At 36.6% G+C, this 15788-nt stretch overlaps 1 protein-coding gene across 7 annotated transcripts in view; it reads right to left on the bottom strand.

The window, feature by feature from the left end:
* The window catches only part of LOC109915931 (poly [ADP-ribose] polymerase tankyrase-2), a 57091-nt gene that overhangs the window by 22440 nt on the left and 18863 nt on the right, over positions 1-15788 (bottom strand). For all 7 annotated transcript variants that reach the window (XM_048608818.1, XM_048608815.1, XM_048608814.1 and 4 more), the window contains 9 exons: positions 14414-14489; positions 13293-13387; positions 9497-9563; positions 8458-8644; positions 4216-4337; positions 2649-2740; positions 2465-2543; positions 2124-2295; positions 767-846 (listed from right to left, as the gene is read on the bottom strand). In XM_048608818.1, coding sequence (XP_048464775.1) covers positions 767-846; positions 2124-2295; positions 2465-2543; positions 2649-2740; positions 4216-4337; positions 8458-8644; positions 9497-9563; positions 13293-13387; positions 14414-14489 — 970 coding nt within the window. The remainder of the gene's footprint in view (positions 1-766; positions 847-2123; positions 2296-2464; positions 2544-2648; positions 2741-4215; positions 4338-8457; positions 8645-9496; positions 9564-13292; positions 13388-14413; positions 14490-15788) is intronic.

The following is a 15788-nucleotide window of genomic DNA, read 5'->3' as shown; positions in this document are numbered from 1 at the left end:
AGTTGCAGTTCTTTAACAGCAGAACAAAAAAAGTTAAAAAGTAAATATATCTCAATTTTCAAATATCAGTGCAGCTGATTTCAGAATGGGAATTTCAGAAATATGCAGGTACACTCCAATATAAAAGAAGAGTTTACTTTCATACATGTTTTGTGGACATGACCTTCAGACCTATTAAATATTGACTGATCTCGATCCACTTAACTGTTTCCAATTGTAGAAATATATCACAATGAGCTTCAAAACACTGTAGAAAAGAAAAGTAACTTGCCTTATCTTTTTTTGACCCTGCTTCCTACTTTTAACTTCTGAATTACAATTAAAGTTTTAATGTTATAAAGTAAGTCTAGAAAAACCCCCACGTTCTGTCTCCTTGTTCAAACTAACAGCATTACTTTACAAAATGAGCAAAATTGCATGAACTACCATTATACTTCAGCGATTTACTTCATTATATATTTTACCTCGGGTCATTTTATCAGAAATAATATGACCATATTTATGAAACCCCCAATGCAGCCAGTACTTTTTTCACTGCATTGAAGCATGGGATCTTGCTCTAAGTACATGTATCCAGAACAATCTTAAATTTCTTCTTCCATCAACAGACTACAAGATTAAAATAAAAAGAAAAGTTTAACTTTATTTAGTTAACCGGATGGAAGTGCACTTTTCACCTATGGAGCAAGTTGCCACAATACGAATTTTCAAATGTAAAAGTTAAAAAGACGCTTGAATTTCTACATTTTATTCTGAAAAACATTACCTTGACTACACTCAAGTCTCCAGCTTTGGCTGCTTCCAGTAACTGTCGATCAGCGTCAAAGTTTCCAACCATGGCACCTTCTACAGAGTGGATTTGAAAAGAGGAAAGGGAAACAGATTTTTAAACAAGGCAACAGAAGCTCAAGTTTAATACTAATGAAAAGATGTAATTAGAAAACTCATTTTTCTAAAATAAAACTACATGTCAGTGCAAAACAAAACACTGTCCTCAAGTTTTGATTGATTCATTATACACTAAATAACTAAATGCAGTCATTATGTAACTAAAACTTAATTACTGTTTATTTCATAATGTGCACTTATAGAGGAATTATTGTATTTTATATGAAGTAAAATATCTCTCGATACTACATAGCCATGATGGATGGAATGAAACACACCAAAGTAGCAATGAAGGAAGCTTTAGGATGTGTGCAAAGACTCCATAATTGAAGGTTCTGGCACGTAAGATAGGGAAAAGAAACCATTGTATAATAGGCCAGGCTTGATGGCATACACAGGTACAGAGAGGTTTGAAGGACCGTCCACTTCAAAACTATGAAGAAATCTGTAAATGGCAGAAGGACTTTGCAGACAATGCAGCAGGCAAGTGTGGGCACAGACCCAAGAGAACAAGGTACAGTTTGGGAGGCTGACAATGCAAGCTTACGTGAAGTTAAATCGAGATGACACAGAGATGGAGAAGGGTTTCAGTGATTTTGTGATACAAGAGAAACAGGAATGATAATGAGAATAGCACTTAATAGTCAATGCTTGACGGTGGGACTTGAAACTCAGTTCTGATTGAAGCCAACAGAATTTGACTTGGATACTTTGGCAGGGGCAGGGAAGGAAAAAAACTGAAATTTTGTTTTCTTCCCTGGAGGTGGGAGGCAAGGGACAGTGAGCGCGCGCACACGACAGAGAGAGAGGGCGAGAGAGATAGAAAGCAGACGGGGTGAGGGGGAGTGAGGCGGAAGATGATAAAGCGGAATGGGGAAGATGAGAGGGAGACACAGCAAAAGTTGGGGGCAGAGAGAAAGCTGGAGGAGGAGAGAGAGTGCACGAGAGAGCGAAACAGCGGAGTGGGTGGGGCGGGTGGGGGAAGAGAGGGAGTGGTGGAGACAAGAGAGAAATGCTGAAAGGAAGAAAATAGAACTGCCTGCTACGATGAAAAGCAAAGAGACGACGTAACTTGTCAAGGACTGAACCAGACAGGGTATAGCTTGTCATGTTTAACTAATGAAGCTTCATTGCTACAGGTAGGATGGAAACAAAGTATTTGACAGAAAGGTTACAATGGCACTAAAATATTAGTATAAAGAATAGCATCCAATTTATTAACTAGCTTTCTCTACCTTGTAAAATCTGCTGCACGGTTTCATTACCCATCTGTAATGCAGTTAAACCCTGAATTGACAGTATTGATGAGTCAGATCCAGAATTCAGCAACAAGCGACATGTGTGATGATGACCACATTGTGCAGCCTTATGTAAAGGTGTCTGACCAAGTCTGTCCATGGCATTCACCTATTAATCATAATACAGGATACGTGATTCAAAAACTACTACATATTGCTTCGGCAGTACACAAGAGGAATACTAATAGTACTATGAACATTTAACAGCACATTCCATTGATGAACTAATGCACTACATGTACTCCATATATAGTTTTGTTCAGAATAAAATTGTGTACCTTTGTATCATTTTTTACAAGCACTTCAATAATATCGTTATGGGCTTTTTCTGATGCCACATGGAGGGGTGTCAAAAAGCTAAGAGGAAGATAATAAGAGAGACGTTGAGGAAAATCTAAATAAATACAAACAAACAAGATGAAAATATGTTTAAGGAAAATAAAACTTTCCAAATCATCTCACTCTTTTGTCTTTTCATCGACATTCGCCCCTTTTCTTAATAATAACTCAGCCACTTGTTTTCGTTTTGGGTATGGAGAAGCAGCAGCACAATGCTATAAAGTTAAAAGAATTTAGGTATTCTCTTCTATTCACAGGCTTTATGTAAATGTACCACAAGTCAGTTAAAATATTCAAGAACAACAAAGTTGTAAATTGCAAATACATGGAGTACAAATAATATTAATAATATTAATGTTGTGAAAAGGTAAAAAATTCAATTTACATAATTATTATAAGAAATGAGCTGCCGATTTCAAATTGGATAGCAAAAGTTTAGGAATACTCAACCAATCCATTTGAGTTAAAATGATCATCCATCTGGGAAATGTTTAATTTAACAACATATATCAAAAAAATTCTAATACCATAAAAGGCGATGTTTGGTGGGAAAGCTTTGGCATAAAGCTGTATCAAAAATACTATCTTCTTTATTTTACACAATGCCTATTTAAAAATAAATAAATGACAATAACTAAATTGAAACGTACACATAATTGCATCAAATAAAAATTTGGTGATATTAATTTTTTTTGAAACCCAAAATTACTAACACTCCTTCCCTTTGGAGATTTCATGGTTTACTAATCAGTTGCTTTTAGTTTCAAAGTTGTTCACTAGTTCAGAAATATGAAGCGGTTAGAAAATGGGTTGTCAAAATTTATTTAATAACTTGTAGATTAGCTTGACAGCGTATTCAGGGGATTTAATGACCATCTTTGAGCACACATACTCACGTCTGGTAGCCTATAAACATAAATGTTCATAGAATCCATTGAATCCCTGAAGTGTGGAAATAGGCCATTTGGCCCAAAAAGTTCACACCGACCCTCCAAAAAGCATCCGACCCAGACTCACCCCCTACCCTATCTCTGCATTTCCCATGGTTTACCCGCCTAACCTACACCTCCCTGGACACTATGGGCAATTTAGCATGGCCAACTCACCTAACCTGCACATCTTTGGACTGTGGAAGGAAACCGGAGCACCCGGAGGAAACCCACGCAAACACTGGGAGAACGTGTAAACTCCGCACAGACACAATCGTCCAAGGCTGGAATTGAACCCTGGTCCCTGAATCTGTGAGGCAGCAATGCTAACCACTGAACCACCACTGCTAAACGTTGCTGAAAAGGGAGACAGGTTGCAACAGATTTTCATCATGTACTCATCAGGACAGGTGCAAGAATGCCAAATTTCAAAAGAACACAAATGATTTGTATGACAGAAGAAAAGGACATTAATTGGTGGACAAGACTACTCTGAATGGCCAAGGTGTTTCTGTGGAGAAAGCAATGGGCAATAATAGTCTGCCCAAACTCAGTGTATTTCAAAATAAATGGGCAAAGCTTGCACATACTTCTGCTTGGAGAGAATGTGCCCCGCGCACTTCAGCCACAAATTTTAAGCCTATAATAAATTTACATTAACAATAAACCACTAAAGCAAAAATATGACTCAATTTAAATACAAAACTGCAGAACTGAGGCAGAAAGTAAACTATCACAGCAAGAACGAGTTCATTTCTTACCAATGCAGTCTCATGAGTCCTAGGATGCTTGAAATTCACATTCTCTAAAGACAGATGCTTTTTTACACAGGTCACATCTGCTTCTTTGGCAGCTTGTAATAATGAATGCCCTTTGAACTCATCTAAAATAAGAATTTAAACAAAGCATTAACAATTCACTTCGTAGAAAATTTAAACATGAGTACTTTATTCCATTGCTTCAATTTTCCATGTCTCATGTCAACTATTAAGGGTTATTTTTACTGAGTTTATAATGTTTGAATAAAGCTCACCTATCAGAATCCTATAAATGTGTAACCTTACAAAAACCTGCAAACCTGGGTGGCTCAAAAATCAACTCCTCCCAATTTTGAGCATTAACCTGCCGTAGATATTGCATGAATAGATTTTCAAAGACATTAAAGATTTCTAAAGATATTAACAAGCATGAAAAGCCTTTAAGTTCCAAAATATTACTTTACTCCAAGGTAATGTTACCTTGTATTCCTATAATATTTTTCAACGTATAAGCAATTGTTTTTTTATTCGCAAGGGTAGGGGGTACATGGCAGCTAAATTCCTTACAAATGAATGTGGAATATTTAGTTCAGGGTTGCGCAAGTTCAAGAGTTACTATACTTGGGCATTATGGAGTGGGGACAATTGTTCTGGATCATACAGTAATGAATACAGTTTTAACAGTCGGATTAAAATGATCTAGCTTTGTGCATGTGCAAAGTAAATGCATTGGCTGTGACCTCACCAATCTGCAGGTGTGTTTAAGGTAATGATTGTGTAGAAATGCATTAGCTTTTTTGAAAAAAAAAATAGCTTTATTAACTTATACTGGTTTTCTTGTACCAATTTAAATATTGCAAGACATAGGAAATTAAAGTTTTCCTTGTATGCTGTGGGTTTAAGTGTGATGGACAGTTGATCATTTAGGGTATTGATCAATTAGCTTGTACAACAGCAACCTCCACTCACCCACACTGCTGGCCTAGCTTTTGGCCACCTTGACCTCCGGTCTTACAGTGAATACCTCAATGCCAGCAATGATTCCCCAAGAACTCAATGCTTCTCCAATCACAGACATTTTATCCCATGCTTGCAGAGTAAGAGATCCCACATGTGACTGGAAGAACTGTTTCTCATGATTTACTTACATCCTATTTACAGAAGTGAGTTTTCTCCAATTGGTCACCCCCAAGAATGAATTTTCGCAGGTGGTTTGAGGACTTTGAGGTGAATCTGCCTTTCGCCCTTGCATTTTTTTTAAAATGATGGGGAAAAACCAACTCACTGGTTTCTGATCTGGACAAGAGATAAAACAGAGTCTGGGTAATATACTGGCATGGCGGGAGGATAGGTTAACAGGCAGGAAGTTAAGTAGGAACAAATGTTGCACCTTTAAGCTGGCAGACTGTAGCTGAGGGAGTGCCAGAAGGATCAGCACTGGAGCCCCAATGTTTTATGATTTATAGTACTTGACCAAGACAGACACAGGTATAGTACATAAATTACTGAAGATACAATAGCCAGGTGGAAATGTAAGCTCATGGCCGGAGAGGCTACAAGAAGATACGGGCAAGCTCAGTGGGGAAACATGATGGCTGATGGTGAGAAATGGGAAAGAATGAAATTATTTACTTTGGCCTTAAGAACAGGTAGGCAATTTTTTCGTTTAAAACAAGGAATTAAACTTGTAAATGCTAATTTTGAGAGGGTTGAGAACATGCATACAAGGAATACAATTAGCATGCAGTCGCAGCAAGCAATGGGAAAGCAAATCACATTGGCATTTATTGCGAGGGGATTGGATTACAGAATGAAAGGGACAATGCATTCCCTCTAATTTCTTCAGCCATTGCACATAACTCTGATGTCATATCTGGAGAAACCAGAAATGAATGTACCTACACGCCCATCAGTGTTGAGGGACCCTTGAAGCAGCTGTGCAGCCATGCAGTTTAGAAGGAACACTGAATGTCATAACTGCAGAGTGTTGCTGAGTGCACACCTGGAATACTTTGTATTGTTTTACTCTCCAGACTCAATAAAGACATATATGCTTACACTAAAGGAAGTACTACAAACTGTCCACTAGATCGATTCCTGAGATGAAGGGATTATCCAAGTCAAGCAATTTGGGCCCATGCCTGCTGGAGTTGAGAAGACAGACAGGATCTAACTAAAGCATACAATCTTCTGAAGAGACTTGACAGAGTAGAGAAAAAAGTCATTTTCCCTCTCTGGAGAATCTAGACAATGGGAGCACGACTCCAGACAAGAGGGTATTTAGGACTAAGATGACAGTAAATTATAATCATCAAGGTTGTGAATCTTGGGATCTGTTTTTAACCCAAAGGGCTGTGAATGTTGACTAGATCAGTGATCATATGATTGACAGTGCAGGATCAAGGGAAAATACGACCTACTCTTGCTCCCATTATTCTTTCCAAGATAAACTGGGCAACAGTGAATAAATAAGATTTCCACCAGAAACTCATTTCATAGTGTTTATCATTCAATTGCTCCACTGAGACATCTGTATAATACAAAGGCTGCATATTATAAACATTAAATGTTACATACAGTAAATCCTCGGTATCCTGAGTTCATGACTCATGAACTCATCTATCTGTGCTAAAGATAAGTAGCAACAAAATTCAGCATCCACAGCAAAACTCATGTATCCATAATTTTTAACAGGTATTTTAAAACAGGCTCTGCACTCGCAAATTTCATCATTAATGGGGTATCTCAGAAATGGAACCCTCGCGGATAAGAAGGAATGACTGTGTAATTATTTTCAGTAATGTTTACATTGTTCAGAATATTTGAATTCCCTGCGCAGCACAAGATCTTGACTATATTGGCTAAACAAAATCAGCAAAAACATGGACAAAATTTACAAATATACAAACAGAACTAGGAGGCACATGCAAATCAGATAAAATAAGAACACCACTGCTTTCCAGCTGACACCTTACAGCATAATGTTCAACCTGCAAACCATAAGATGTATCACCAGCACCACGACACCATGCATTTTCAACAATTAGCTGTTACATAATTCGACACATGCAACATTGCACTTTCACTGTGGACATTTTTAGTGCTATGGCAATGCTGGTGTCAGTATTACCCTAGCCAACAAGCACAAAAACTAAATTCATAAAGTTAACAAACTGTTTAAAAAGACATGACTTAATATGGTAGTGTAGTTAAACTATCGTGGGTTAACTAACGGGGACATGAGAATTGTCAATTGAGGTGGAGTCAGATTACTAACACCGCTAATTCCAAAATCACATTTCAAACTGAAAGACATGAAAACACTGCAATTATGCCAAAGTATCAGTGTACCTACATAAGCATTAGGCTGGGTAAAAGATTACTAAACACGAAAAATAGGAGTAGGCCCTTTGAATGTGCTCAACTATTCAAAATGATCATGGCTTATCATTTAGCCCCAAGAGCTATATCTAACTCCTCCTTGAAAACATTCAATATTTTGGCCTCAAACCTTTTCTGTGACAGTGAATTCAAATTCAGTTTGCTAAGAAGCAAATTTGTTAATCCACATTTGCGGCAGAAAGCGCAGAGGACCAAATCTTTTATTTCATAAGCTTGGTAGGGGGTGGAGGTCACAATTTAAGTAGACACTTTATCCAAGATCTTCACATCTTAGGTCATATCTGGATGAGTAATTTAGAAAAAGGACCACATAATTAGACATCACTAAAGCACAATACAAGAGAAGAAGTGGCTCTCTCCTGTAAATGAGCCAAAATGTATTCTGAACTATCATTATAAAAATCACCACAGATAGAAAATTGAATGGACAGTTTTATCTTAATATGCGTAAATTGGCTGATGAGTTTTCCAAATTGCAACAGTAATACGCATTTAAGAGTATGAAATTGGTGGCAAATGACTTGGAACAATCTAGTACTCGAGGTGAACTGGATAAGTTGAAGAAGTTCTTTTGCTCGCTGATAAACAAAATAAATTCTACAAAAAACCGAGATGCCCATTACCACAGAATCCAAGTAACTTACGGAAAGTAAGCTAGGTTCATTTTTGCATTTTCTCTTGCACATCAGTAGTGTTCAATATCATTTACTCAAGAGGTTATGAATATTTGAGAAAATTAACCCATTACAAATGTCATTATGGACCAATACTCAACCATTTCAGAACATTCAACGCTCTTTTACAGTACCAATGAAAAAGAAAAAAAGATTGAGAGAAACTTACATGCTAATCGTTCTTTTAGTTGTGGTGTCGGAGCCAAATCGATGGCATTTTTAGAATGGCAGTTTAGTAGTGTTGGATCAGCACTATAGCTCAGCAATAGGGAACATACTTCTACTCTGTTCTTGGAGGCAGCCTCATGCAAAGGAGTAAACTGCCAGAGGTCCATAGCATTCACATAGGCGCCATGCTGTGAAGAGAAATCACAAATTTTCAAAAAAACAAATACATAAAATCAAATTTTAAAATTATTTTAAACTTTTTAAGAATTGCAATGTACAACTGCATTGCTTAAGAGTTCAGAAACAGACATATTAATGACTTGTATTTGGGCCAGATTTAAGATGTCTGCACCATTTAGAAATGGAGACAGATGATAACAGATAACAACAGATAACATTATTTCTTATTCAGTTGGAATTTCTAAAGTTAAATAGAAAGTAAAACAGATAGAATCAAGATAATAAACAAGTAAAAAGGGGTAGTAAAAATAGAGCAAAAAGCTTGATTTCATATTCAGTAATACGAATACAAATACAGTAGCTATCCTTACAGTACCCTATAGGTCTAAACTAAGTTTTGTACTTTAGGGAACAAGATATTAGGCTGGGAAATGCTCTGTTTTAAACATAATGCCATGTATGTAACTACTGCATGGGTAAGTGCAAAGTAGAGCCAGCTCCACTCTGCCCCAATTCTATCAGTGGCACATTTTCAATGTTCCGCAAGTCATCTTTTGCAATCTTGATGTGAGGTTGTCAATTTAGTCTTGAATTAGTGATATTTTGTACTATGGGCCTACGATCATCAGATGGATTAAAATTTTTAAAGATCCTGTACGAGACAGAAGCTTTCGTTCCATTAGCCTATATGGAATCTGAATGTAGGTTCAAGGCTCAATGTTAGCGAGTAATCCACTGTATCATCAGTTCCAGAGCATTTAAAAAAAAAAAAAATATATGTTTTTAAGTCTCTACAAATGCTTCATGCCAGTATAACTAACCTATAATGCTCAAATTTGGAACAAGGATTAAATACTAACCTTAACTAAAAGTTCTGTAACTTCATAATGACCATAGGAACAGGCATTGTGAAGAGGCACCAAGTCTCTAAAATACAAAAGATTTTTTTTTAATAATATGATAAATATTCAGAATAATTCCAATAAAATACTAAAAGACTTGTGATATTTCTTTTGATCCCCTATAGCCCTACTCTTTGCATTCTACACTAGGTTATCAAGGTGCAGGCAGTGTAAATTAAAATATCTATTATGCATTTAACTCTCAACAAATTCTGGAACTCCTTCAAAGCCTTTACTTTTGATATTTTCCCATCATCTATAATAGATGAGTCATGTGATATGGATTATTGGAGTGCACACTCAATATTTCAATTCCACAGCTGACAAATGAAAATTACACTTTCTACCATCCCTACACAGATTTCCACAATTTCTAAATAGCTGTTGGAGCTTCCCAGCAGTCAAAGGCTGAGAAGAGAATCCAAGTTCTGCAAATGGATCCTAACACAAATCTCCACTACAGAGAAGGGGTGGCGAAATCATTTCAGGGATTTCAAACTTGCACTTGATTGAAAAATTGTTCAAAATTCTTTAGTAATAGTAATAATAATGTGTTTATATTAGTTTATAAGCAAATACAGAGTAAGCAAAGAAAGCAATACAGTTTTGAAGCAACTGGTCGATTACACATAATAGCGTGTTTTTTCTGAATATGAATTTGAGTTACGGATGCCGTTCTCGTTTGAACAGTGATTTTTGAGTTTCATTTTCCTTAACAGGCCACTTAAAAAATACGCACGCTCACCATTCAGCAATGTATTCCACTTGTAAGCGCAATTTCTGCACTTTGGATGTTTTCCACTCTATAGACTTTCAGATATAGGATCTGCAGAATCTCTTGTAATGTTACTATTAGTAAGACTCAAGAAATGCTGTTTTAAGATGACCAAAGTTTACAATATAATCTATTATTCTATTCCTAAACATGAGGATGCATTCACCTTTAAAGTTACAAGAATAGCAGACGAATATTAAGTAGGAGACAATGAAAAGACTCAAAAAAGATGAGGAGACACGTGGCTACAGCATCTTCTATTTCTGTGCTTTGCCAAGTTTTGTCACACTAAAAAGCATAAAGACATACATATTCATTTGCAATAAACAGTAAACAACGTGGTGTGTCAGACAGAAAGTGTACACAAAAAAAAAGGTTTTTACAACTAATCAAATGGTTTCTCCTATGGCATTGCTCTCAACGAGTTTGATGATGTCCCACATCAGACATCAGCAACATTTTTTTTTAAGAAAGCTTAACAGTCTTATCTCACCCCCAAACATGAGTATTGCTGAAAACAAAAAAGACTAGTCATCAAAGCTTTCACTTTGATCTATTAGTACCGACTTGTCTGCGTAATGAGTGCAAGATGAAAAGCTCCAACAGCACATCCTTTCTTTAGGAGTATTTAGGTTCTATACTATCAAGAGATTATAAAATACAAGTGCTTGAAGCTACAGAATGAAGAAAATCAAATGAGCTCAACACATTTATTATTCTGAATAAACCAATACAAATTCACTTTAGAAATGAAAAGAATGTTTTTACAATAGATTTTGTAACAAATAACTTCAATTTTCTATTTTACATTTACTGACAATTTTAAGATATGTTTAGAACAGGATTTCAATTTAAAATATTCAGGACAATTTTCTAGTCCATGGACTCTCATCAGCCAAAATAACAGAGTAACAGTTAGTAATTTTAACACTGCAACCATAAAACCTGATCTTTGAACTCAAGGACTTGTGAAATCAGTGTGCAGACAATCAACTTAAACAGGTTTAATTCAAGCATGATACTACTTTTTGTTTAAAAACAATGCGCTTTGAAATTATAAATGTATCAGAGAATGATTAAGCATTGATTCCCATGGGAAAACTGGCCCAAATATTCACGTTTCCTGATCTTCAGAGACCATCTGTGATATTAACTGACTAACTTCCATAGTCCTCACCTAGAGGGTTAGCCAGAAATGCCCAACAGAAACAAAAAATTAATCTAAATGCCCGAGTAAGAGAACTGACACCACTAATCACACTGGCCATTCGTCTACCCTCCTAAACAATGCCAAACTCCCCAAATTGCTCTCCAGACTAACTTCGCTGACCCGACCAACCATTCCCCACGCACCTGCCACCTCACAGACCCACTAAAATTCATGCTGGGCCTTTAAATTTACCAAACAGAAGCCATTACAGTAAATATGGTATGCCGCCTATCTACCCCACCTTCCTCCACACCCCCCCTCCCCTAACTTTGTTGCAACTGAACATCCTCATGGGTATTGTGCTCTGTACCTCTGCGAAAGCTGGGCTCAGAAGATTCAGAGAGAAATGTGCAGCACTATCAAGATGGTTGAGTGGAATGGCATTCTGATGATTGCTGCTCCTCAGATGTTCCTGGCTATCGTGTTCTGGCTCTTGGAGCTGACATTGCCTCGACTTACACCAAGTCCCTATTTAACATTGCCCATTTTACATTGCTTTGTATAACACCAGTTAGTTAATTGAACCAGTCTTCCCATTTAGCAGACTTTCAGTGTAAAGCTGTTTTGTGCCATCAGATGCAATGCCAGATGATCTGATCAGTGTCATTTTGTAGGAGTCTCTCGCACTCCTAATCCATGCTCTTGCTGCTTCCTTCTTCGGAACCCTCTCTATGAGAAAGGCTCTGGAGACGAGCAGTGAGAGGCAAGAAAAGCAGTTTTGATTTTAAAATCAAGAGCAGGAGGTTTGGAGAGAGCAACGATTGGCAAGAGAGAAAGTTAAGCACATCTTACTTCATTGGATCATCAGCAAAATGTCACACATTTTAGTGTAATGCCACTAAGATCCTTAGGCAATTAAGTTTCTGACAATATTCTTAATTTTGCTGGTGACTAAAGAGTCATAGTGTATGGACGAGGAGAGCCACAAGTCACAGCGTCAACAAGGAGATGAGTTTGCGGTGACCAGAATGTTTATTAAGATAGATACTTTGGAAGGAGAATCAGTAGCAAATTAGGACTGCCTCAGCAAACAGAAAGTTACTATATTCCTTTTATATCTTTAAATTTGTTTCATTTGATTATTTTTTTCATTTACCAATATAGGAATTTAGCAATATAAAAGTTCTACTTAGGGTATAACATTTAACTTTTTTCTCTGCTGAGGATGGTTCTATAGAATGTAATTAATAGTATGTTTTCAAATTGGAAAACGTGATTTGCCCTAGCTTCATTTTCAAGAATGCAAGTACAACTTTAAGCAAGGATCTAAAGTATTTCTACATTTTTTTTAAAAATCATAATAACAACTAGCTGTTAAAGCTGCTGAAGGAAGTAGCATATGAGACTACAAGAAGCTGCATGCAGCAGGTTGCCAAACTCGACCCTACTTCAAGAGGAATCTGTGCTGAAATTCACAATGTATCATTTGATGACTGATTTAACCTGACACAAAAATGTCAAACTTATTTTTGTTGCTTTGGATTTTAGGATTTCTTCTAATATTTTAAGAATAGAATTCTGTTTTTGTGGAAAAACAGACACAAAAAGTTATATTTTAATATTTATATCCCACCATAAAGTTAATGATATCAAGGATGCTGACAAACAAAATGCAGCAGATTTGTGCTAGATATGTGAAGTCTAATAGTAAAGGGGTAGATTTACTGTAAGGTTTAGACTAATGTGGATTGACAGCCATCACAGTTGATGGCCCTTCCCATCACATTCATACCTCTGCACTACTGGACATGCATTAAAAAAATACTCACCCTTTATCCTTTGCATGAACATCAGCACCATGCTGAAGCAACAGCTGTACAACCTTAACACGATTATATCCTGCTGCTAGATGAAGTGGGGTAGACTGTACAGAGACAAGGAAATACGTTAGGAAAATTATAGTCTATAAAAAAAAATTAGATTTGAAGAGTTGAATGCTTCAGTTCTCTCTACGTAACTGAATTAAAGTCTGATTACACAGATCAAAATCCACATAAATACTGAAGTCCACAATGCTGCTTAGTTCATTTAGTGCCACAGTTCTCATTGCTGCTTTTCAAGCCCCACCCAGTGCTTCATATTGCCCCTCCTTCCCAAAGTAATTATCACATATCTTGTTCTCATTTTCTGTGAATATTACGATGGGACCTAAAAGCAAAGCATAAATTCATGAGGTATATTTACAAAACCTTATACGGTCTCAATTTAAAAACTTATCTAGCTCTTTCGTAACAGATAGAAAACATTACATTTCAGTGTAATGCCACTAAGAGCCTTAGGCAATTACGTTTCTGACAATACCGTTAATTTTGCTGGCAACTGAAGAGTCACCATATATTTAGCAATTCACAGTCATACTTTAATATTATACTGCAGGTCAAGTTCTTTGGAGCAATTATCCTGATCGCGATACTGCATCTTTGAAGCAAGAACATAAACTCTATTCTGCTATCAACAGAGTGATTTCTCCATTCCTGGACAGAATAAAAGTGGAAGCTTGTCTGATAATAAATCTTTTTAAACTATTCCGTTATTCTCTATTGTACCAATATTATGATCTTTGCCTATTTTACCATTATTATTATGATTATTATGCCCCACAGAATCTCTTTTACAGTTAGGATATTCTGTTTCACATACAATTTCCTGCTCCAATTAAGATGCAGCATGTCTTGTTTTCCATGATTTCCATTTCTCATACCACGTAAACTTTTCAAAATCTTTACTTATCCGTTTTACTTCTCTAACATCATTGCTATCCAATTCTATGATGGTGTCCATTTTGGTAAATTTTTCACAGGGTAATAATTCCACAATCAAATTGCCCAAGTCCATTCAGTAACTTGATATTCATGACTATTTGGTTAACAGTAACAATTGCAATTTTTACCTTTCTACCATCACTTGCATGGCAGTTTATATTCAATGGCGTAAGAAGGGACATCAACTTTTCTTCATTTCCATTCCTAGAAATAGAGCTTTTAAAATTATACATCCTTATATGCCACTTAAGGGAATGGACTTTTAAAAACATTACTTTGCACCAATGTTTTAAAACTTCAAATTTCAGTCAAACAACTGACAATATTTATAATCAGTAAACAAAATAGAATCAACAAATAATTGTACAAGTTATTAGAACAAACAAAATAAAGTCTTTCATTATATTTAATAGACATGCACTGCAATGAAAATGCTGCAACTCACCAATAACATACTATAGTAATCTGATGACACCATGTGGAGAAGTGTAACACAGCACCACTTTTACAATAAAATGCTATCAGAACTGAATTGATCTATTTAAAAGTGTACATTTAGATTTCACAAAGTTAACCGCTTTATTGCTTTAAATCAATTAAAATAAGCCCATAGCATTTGAAGTTTAGAGTTTAGTGAGTGGTGATTGCATATGCAGACTATAAGTAACTTTGAAACTGTAGGACAGCTGTAATAGTGACAAAAAATGTCAATTTCATGCCTGACCATAATTAACAGCAGCTTGAAACAAAAATTAACAATGTTCCTGCCGACACAAGGTAGAAAATACACACACGATGAGATGTAAAATTCCTGAAACTACAAGTATGTCACATCGTGATCAGAGAATTTCTGTGTGCTGATGCCGTAGGCAAAGTAAAAGATAGTGGTGGAAGAGTATTGTCACTGAATTAGGAATCCAGAGTCCCAGGCTTGTGCCTTGTGGATGTGGGTTTGAATCCCACCATGGCAAACGCTTAAATTATTATTAGACTAGGCTGGGTTTAATTGAAATCAGAACAAGGCTATTTTGCCCATTGTGCCCATGCCAGTCTACAAAAGAAAATGGACTACACCATTCACATTTTGAGGCCATAGCAAAAATAAAAAAAATTATTACAGAAGTGTATACAGGAGGGAAGCTAGACTGATTAATTTATAAATTAAGTCAAGATGATTGGGCAGCATGGTGGCTCATTGGTTAGCATTGCTGCTTCATAGTACCAGGGACCTGGGTTTCATTACACCCTCGGGTGACTGCCTGCGTGGAGTTTGCACACTCTTCCCGTGTCTGTGTGGGTTTCTTCCGGGTGCTCTGGTTTTCTCCCACAGTCCAAAAGATGACTCTATGACTATGAGAGATAGCAGGAACTGCAGATGCTGGAGAATCCGAGACAACAAGGTGCAGGGCTGGATGAACACAGCAGGCCAAGCAGCATCATAGGAGCAGAAAGGCTGACGTTTCGGGCCTAGACCCTTCATCAGAAAAAGTTTTTCTGATGAAG

This window comes from Rhincodon typus, chromosome 20 (genome assembly GCF_021869965.1).
Source record: "Rhincodon typus isolate 14 chromosome 20, sRhiTyp1.1, whole genome shotgun sequence".
In the NCBI taxonomy this organism is placed as follows: Eukaryota; Metazoa; Chordata; class Chondrichthyes; order Orectolobiformes; family Rhincodontidae; genus Rhincodon; species Rhincodon typus.
Note: the sequence above shows the minus strand (reverse complement) of the source record. Positions and strands in the feature narration are given on the sequence as shown.